General features: G+C 43.2%; 1 protein-coding gene across 1 annotated transcript; it reads right to left on the bottom strand.

The window, feature by feature from the left end:
* Window positions 1-622: 622 nt before the first annotated feature.
* Window positions 623-7,046, bottom strand: TPRG1L (tumor protein p63 regulated 1 like). Its single transcript, XM_037880959.2, has 5 exons — window positions 6,808-7,046; window positions 5,633-5,724; window positions 3,947-4,123; window positions 3,111-3,264; window positions 623-2,265 (listed from the first exon to the last, which is right to left on the bottom strand). Exons 1-5 carry the CDS (start codon window positions 7,003-7,005, stop codon window positions 2,071-2,073), a joined length of 816 nt encoding a protein of 271 aa, XP_037736887.1. The 5' UTR covers window positions 7,006-7,046; the 3' UTR covers window positions 623-2,070.
* Window positions 7,047-8,059: the final 1,013 nt, after the last annotated feature.

Below are 8,059 nucleotides of genomic sequence, written 5' to 3'. Positions count from 1 at the left end.
AGAATTAAATATGGAATGAAATGTGTATAGTTGTTAGACCCTGAATACTTGTAAGTTTTGAATACAGAACAGTTACTGCAGTTCTGAAGAGTTATTTTATCATTTTAGCCATGAATAAGTGTTGAAGTCATCAAGTGCAACTGTGTGAGAACCAGTTTGCTTTACCAACTAAAATGTTAAGCTGGCATCATATCAGGCCCTGAACAGTGTTCCTCTAAATTATAGATTGTGTAGAATAGCATTTGAAAAAAGGACAGGTGAGATTCTTACCATGACAGTCTCGGCCTCACTCTCACCTGCTTTAGTTGTGGGAAGAGACCAGCATGGGGGAGAGGATTTCACATAAGATGTTTTAAAGAGACTTAATCACAGAAATGTGGAGTATCAAATTGGATGGACTGGAAGTAGTGTATAAGAATTCCATAACAATTGGGGAGAGGAGGTGGTCCATCTTGATCACACCCGATGCTTCAAAGGAAGGTACAACAGATGCCCTGATAAATTGCTTACTACAGATTTTTTTCTTATCAGTTTGTGCTTGGTTTATGACCTAAAGCATGAGGGTTTATATCCCTGCTTTTACAACATCTAGTGTTCTACCAACTAAAAACCAGAGAACAAAGATGGCTAAGTTTATCTTTACTGCAAGATTAACAAAAGCTAGACACTGATGTCTTAGAAAAGAGCCCATATTGACAAGAACATGCAGCTGGTTGCATTCCAGAGCCACATTCAAAAAACATGTACAGTTTATTTCAAGTTAAAAGGTAAAAAAATTTTAACCAATTCCAATTCCAATACCAATTCCACTGCTGCACAGCCTATCACTAACATGTTGAGAGGCAAAGAAATGCTTCTGATAAAATTATAGATTTAGATGGTCTGTATAAAGGATTCATCCACAGTGAAACTTGTCACAGTAATCTCATGCTGTAGTTCTGTTCAGTATCTTTGTATACTACTGCATTTAAAGTTTGCTGTACTACTGAATTTACTTTCTACAAACTTAAATGGAAGATCACATAAGACTGAAGTACAATACTATGACTAAAGCTTCCCCTCTCCAACAACTACATGGCCACATAAATTACAAAAACCTGACTTTGGTGCTATTGTAATCTGGTCCATGTATTAAACAAAAACCCCCACAAAACAAAACCAAAAACAACAAAATACACTTTTGCTAAGGAAATATAAAACTACTCAAAGTAGAATTCCCTTTTTAATTATAAAACTACCATTCCCATGTTGCATTAAAAGTAACTTCATAGGAAGGCAAAGATATCCTTTAACTGTCTTTTTGAAATTGGCTATTCTATTTTAAGGTCTTTCTTTAATAGACGGCTGCAAAGAGAAGCCATAAATAAGATAAACCTGCAAATTATACAGATTCAGGTTTGATAGCTATTTAAAAGAGACCAGTGACATTACTCAAACACCACTTCAACTTACAAAATAACTGTTCAATTCCACTGGTTAGGAGAAGACATAACACTCTAGTTTTGACCAAATTAGCTGTCTTTGCTAAAGAATGAGTTCTTTAAAATTTTTTGACACTGAATTAGTTAAATTCCTGAGATTACTGTAATTTAGACATTAGTACCTTCTTAGCCAATATAAAATCAGTCTCAACTGCACATGAAATGATTTCATTGCAATTGAATCCTTATGTAAATATAGCTGTGGCATGAACATGCGATGTATCTACACTGGATAGTGATATGGAATATTTGTCACAGATAAGTCACTCAGTAAGGAAAGACCTTTAGCTTGAAATGTAAGAGGAAATATCATTGCTCACTAGACTTGCATACAAATAGTGAGTGTAAGTTAAATCCAGGGTACTCTAAAAATGCAACTACCCTGTGACCACCTGACTTATCCATGAACTTCATAACAGTAGTGACTGTTCTGTGAAACAGTCATTCATTCTGCAACTAACCAATCCTTTTTATCCATACACTTTATTCATTTTTGTTCTTTTCTGCCATGTACTGAGTCCTCCCAACTCTTTCTCCATGATACTAATCTCAAATCACTTTCCCTTTTAGTGGATTGATTACAATGAATTTAAAATCCAATTTTTCCTCTTGTCATGGAGTAGCCAAGCTTGGCCTCATTGTTGATGAAAGACATCAATCCCACGTAAGTTTCAATAAGAAGAGGACGCTCCAGCACTAGTACTCCATTGGCCCTTCCTGGCAATGGACACTCTTTATGGGCCTTCTTCACAGCTTGGATTAATTGAGTCTTAAAGTTTTCCAACTAAGGGGGGAAAAACAACATTTTAAGTATACCTACTTACTTTTGACAACTTAATATTTTCCCATTATTTGAAAATCTGTTGCTAGTTTGCTTACAAAGGCAGAATTATACCGAAAAGAGCCACTGCTGCTGAAACAGAAGATTACTAACATATATAAAGTTGTAATTGTTATACATAAGACTACATACATCCTAGAATAAATTCCACATGCTAGCATATACTGATGCAAGTAGTTTCAAATGAGAACATGCTTTCCTAAATATGAGATGTTTGCATAAAGATCAGCTATAACAGTAATTTTTTATAATAAATGCTTAGCTCTACAACTGTCCACAACTGATAATTTGTTTACCCTAAGGGCTCTCCTTTTTTTAAAAAAAGCCACTGAAACATGTGCACACATAGGAGGGGTATATATTTTGGAACTACGTATAATTTACTAGGATTCTTCTAGAATTACAAGGTACAAACACTCCAGGTAAAGCCTAGACCTCTTCGCAGGAAAGAAGGTTGATAAAACTCTACCTGCAGTTTAAGGAAATATTTTCCTCTTTCAGCTTCAGTTTTTTTTGTACATTTGGAAATCATTGCAACCTCATTTTCGCTATATGAACATGATTTGAAGAGTCAACAAGACTTGCCTGATTACTTCTAGCAACAGGCAAGCAGCAGCACTACCCTGCTGAAATAGATGGAGAGCATAGAAAAAGCTTGGCTAGTCTCTTTACGTTTATTCTCTGCTTCCATCATCAAGTCATTTTCATAAGAAGGTAAATTCGTAAGAACTGTATCCAGCTTAAATCATCGTGATTTATATCTAATACAGTATAGAAAACTTCCTTACTTGGCAAAGGGATGCAATCTTCTCATCAGCATTTGCCATTGGATGTTCCGTAAAAGTAGCATAGGGCACATTTGTGGACCATGGATTCCATCGATTTATGAAGGATGCACGGCTTTGCTTATCCCATTGAATTCGAATACCAATGCCTTCTCGCCTAACAAATTTGAAGACACCACGTATTTGATAGGGTAGACCTTGAAGCTCTTTTAGAGCAGGTTAATTAGCTTTTTTTGGAAACATTTCTGAATACCTTAATGAAAACTAAAGTCCATTTTAGAATTTTAAAGTTTTTTCTTAGATGGTAATAGTCTCTAAACAAATATCAGCATAGTTGAAAATCAGTTATTTATACCAGCTCCCAAATTAAGATTGTTTAAATGACAAGTTGTATGAAAGATTAAGTTTATTAAAATTAAACATGCAAGTCTTCCACATTTATATTCATGCAGCCTAATATATCCTGGTCTACGGTAAGACTAATACTCAATATAATCTGATTTACTTACAAGTTTCTAATATAATGCTAATACTGAACAATTAAAATAAAATTACAGGACTGCTTACAAAGACTTTCCCCAAAATAAAGTATAGTCCATGTTGTTAAAGAATATTTCAGGAGTAAACTGTTTTCAGTCTAAATAGTAACTGTTAATTTTGCTTCCCTGCTGATCAACCAATTTCAATATTTTTTTAATTACAGCAAAATCAAAACTTTTATTAATACAAATAAACTGAAAGGCTATCAAACTTGATATATGGCTGATGATAGACTAATAGCCTTAACATTAGCAGTATCATTAGAAACTTAAAAAAATAAAATAAAAATCAAAACTTACTTATTCAGTGATTTAGGTGGGAACTCAAATTCTCCAACAGAAATAGTGTCAACTGCACTGAGTGATATTCTAGTAACCTGCTGGCACTGCAAGCTGATGAAGTCATATTTACAGATCAGAAGGGACCAGTCAGTGATAAGAACCAGACGCTCCTTCTCATTGTTCCAGTGGTCAACTCTTGTAAGACAAACAGTAAAACCTCTGGTAATCTTCTGTCCTTTTAGTAGTTTGACTAATACAATAGCAACTGAGAATTATTTAAGCAACAGCAGTATTATTCTGTAGAAAATTCAAATAACGGTGATGCTGTATTTCCCATTCATTGCTATTTTTATATAGGATTGACAAGAGTTTGAAAGCATGTTTCAAATACGCAGAATATAGGAAAAACTACTAATGAAGACTTTTAAAGATTAAGGGAAAAGCTTCAGATGAATATATAAGCAGTTTGTAATGTTTTAATGCTTGCACAAATCTACAGCTTTTTTACAATAAAGGCCAATGAATTCTCATATAGCTGACTATTGTTTTGCTGGAAGTACCAGTGACCATGGGCCATGTTTCTATATGCATTGGGGAAACAACTGCCTCTATCACATCAGTGCCTCTCCATTTCTGGCTCTTTAGTACTTAACTGTTGTAGCAGTCTAGAGTAGACTATGGCTTTCACCCTCTATCACCACTGAGGGGGCAGTGACTCCTTAGAGGATTCAAAACAGTGGATTAAAATGCAGCTTTAGTAGATGGTAGAACTAGTGTTTTTCTCCGAAAATAAAACTAAGAATTTTGTATGATGGTTTAAAAAGAGTCATTGTTAAAGTAAAGCTGACTACACCAAAACTGCTCCCCTCTTTAAAAAAACACAATCCTAATCCACAGGCTGGGTAGCCAACCAAAGGATAGCTGAACTGCAGGTGCTTACATGTCTTGCTGACCTTCTGCCAGGTTCAGCTCTTACTAGCAGGCACAGGATTGAAATTGACAACTTTCCTTGGTCTGTGAAGTGCCTAGAGCTGAGGAACCCTGGAGCTGAGCACACAGCTATGTTTTGGTCCCTCCCAACACAGTTTAGGAGCGATACGGGATATTAAAATATAGACTGCAATAATTTGTGTTTAATAGGACATGGGACTAATTTTGGAGTCTGACCAAGATTGAGAGTCCTTCATTTAAACAATTAATTGCTTGGGCTTTTGATAAAGCCAAGTCTATAATATTCTATTCCAATATAAGACACCAGGTGGGTGAAGTAATATCTTATTGGGCACACCTATACTGCATTCCAGAACTAAAACATTTACCAGGTTTAAATTGATCAAAAGAAAGCAGGTAAATGAAGCAATTGTATATATAAATAAATCAGATGGTGGACCAACAGAGGAGAGTTCAGGATATACTGGCAAACATGGGATTTTAAGTGATTTGTAAAAGCATTTTACAAATATTGTCAATACAATATATAAAACATGCAGTAAAAATCTTGGTTTTAAGATAAATGTTGCTGGATGAACTGTATACTAAAGACATGAATTTTGTGTCAGATTTGCACAAGAAAGCTTTACTTCAATTACTTGTGAGTTTCACACAGATAGCAAGAGAATTTGTAATAGGTGTGCAGATCCAGGAGAAAAATTTGTCCTGAAAAGCTAAGAAAAGTTCCATTTGTCTATTAGTACTGTTACTTACTCTGTTAGCAACCACACACTTTGCACCTCTCCATCTTCAGTGGGCATCACAACAACACGAATCTCATTTACTGCCTGTTCTATAGTTCCAGGCTAAATCAAAGAAAGAATCAGGTTTTATATTTCTCTAGTTACGTATTCATGTTTGCAACTTCTTGACAGAGTCATGCCGTTTTACATTTTAGCAGGTTCTGAAACTGAGATACTATATAGCACCTATCTACCAGGACCAGGGCTAGAGATCAGAGAGGCAAAGACCTAACAGATTATTGTAATCATCTAGCAGGGATCAGGTGGTTGCTCCCTATTGTCTCCTCCTGGCCTTTCTCTATCTCAAGCAATGGGACCTCCACTACTTCCTTTAAAAGATTATTCGATATTCTAACTGGCCTCTCACTTCTAAACCAGTCTGGGGTTTGTCACCTCTTGCCCCTGTCAACAGAACAACCACCACATTTACATTTTTTTTTGTGGTTTAGGTTCCCAAACCCTTTTCTGGGAGATTGGGTTAAGCTCTGGCAGGGGGCTCTGGGAATTAGGAAATGAGAAAGTAACTACTTTCTCTAATTCCTTAAGAGCCACCTGCATGATCTATACCCAATGGAGAAAGCTATGGCATGAAAGCCGATCACCGCACTCTCACTCTTGGGAACAAAGGCCAGGATTGCGGGAGTGGGATGGAGAGGAAACAGACGAACGTAATTTATATCACCAGGAACGGTGGAGGGGGAAAGGAGCCCAGGTACTGAAACATTCCTGGCCCTGAGGGCCTCTCCGCAGAGGTGAACAGCAGGGTGCTGGGGGTCTGGTTTTCTCATTGAAACCGAACGGGATTTTCTAAACAAACATCATTTAGTGCAGCAAACCCCTCCCGGCTGCGTCTGTCCCCAGAGGCGGCGGCCCCCCCCCCCCCGGGGGAGGCGCACGGAGCCCAGAGGCGGCGGCGGCCCCCCCCCGGGGGAGGCGCACGGAGCCCAGAGGCGGCGGCGGCGGCGGCCCCCCCCCCGGGGGAGGCGCACGGAGCCCAGAGGCGGCGGCGGCGGCGGCCCCCCCCCGGGGGGAGGCGCACGGAGCCAAGCGCTGCTGGGCCGACAGGCGAGCGGGCTCCCCGTTTTGCCGCCGCTCCCCCCACCCCGCGCAGGGGCAGGGCGCGCGGCTCTAGGCCCCGGCCCGCACCCGGAACACGAAGTACTCCTTGAGGCGGCCGCCCCGGGTCGGGTTGCGGACGCTGAGGGGCCGCAGGGTCTGGCGGGGCGGCAGCGAGTCCCCGGGCGGGCTGAAGGGCACGTCGGCTTCGGCCGGCACCAGCAGCGCCGCCGCCCCGGCGGGGCCCCCGTCCGGGTCCCCCTCCACCGCGTCCCGCAGCTGCAGCATCGCCCGCGGGTCCCCCGGCCCGGCGCCGCCCTCCGCCCCGCTCCGCCCCTTCCGCTTCCGCTTCCGGCCTGCGGCAGCCCGCTTCCGCTTCCGGCCCGGGGCCGAGTGGGGGGGCCGGGAAAGGGGGAGGATACAGGCGGGGGGAGGGAGGGAAGAGATTGGAGAAGAGGCGGGGGGGAGGGAGAAGGGATATGGGGCTGGGGTGACGGGGGAAGGGAAGAGGGGGCAGGGATGGGGGCTGGGGTGACAGGGGAAGGGAAGAGGGGGCAGGGATGGGGTGAAGGGAGAACGGATATGGGGCTGGGGGAAGGGGGAAGGGAAGAGGGGGCAGGGATGGGGTAGGGGGGAAGGCATAGGCGGCTCGGGTGAAGGGGGAAGGGAAGAGGGGGCAGGGATGGGGTTAAGGGAGAAGGGATGGGGGCTGGGGTGACAGGGGAAGGGAAGAGGGGGCAGGGATGGGGTGAAGGGAGAAGGCATAGGGGGCTCGGGTGAAGGGGGAAGGGAAGAGGGGGCAGGGATGGGGTAGGGGGGAAGGATGGAACAGGTGTGGAGGGGAAGGCATAGGGGGCTCGGGTGAAGGGGGAAGGGAAGAGGGGGCAGGGATGGGGTAGGGGGGAAGGATGGAACAGGTGTGGAAGGGAAGGCATAGGGGGCTCGGGTGAAGGGGGAAGGGAAGAGGGGGCAGGGATGGGGTTAAGGGAGAAGGGATGGGGGCTGGGGTGAAGGGGGAAGGGAAGAGGGGGCAGGGATGGGGTGAAGGGGGAAGGGATGGGGGCTGGGGTGAAGGGGGAAGGGAAGAGGGGGCAGGGATGGGGTTAAGGGAGAAGGGATGGGGGCTGGGGTGAAGGGGGAAGGGAAGAGGGGGCAGGGATGGGGTAGAGGGGGAAGGATGTAACAGACGTTGGGGGGAAGGGATTGGGGGCAGGGGTGAAGAAGAAAGGGAAGTGGGGAGGAGGTAAAGGGAAGAGGGAGAGATACAGAGGATGTGAGTGTGGGGGAGAAAGGGGAAGGGTAATTAAAACATATAGCAACCTGCCCTCTGCAGAGTGGAAGC

The sequence above is a fragment of the Chelonia mydas genome, chromosome 18 (genome assembly GCF_015237465.2).
Source record: "Chelonia mydas isolate rCheMyd1 chromosome 18, rCheMyd1.pri.v2, whole genome shotgun sequence".
NCBI classification, from domain to species: Eukaryota; Metazoa; Chordata; order Testudines; family Cheloniidae; genus Chelonia; species Chelonia mydas.
The sequence above is the reverse complement of the archived record's forward strand: the minus strand, read 5'-3'. Positions and strand labels throughout refer to the sequence as shown.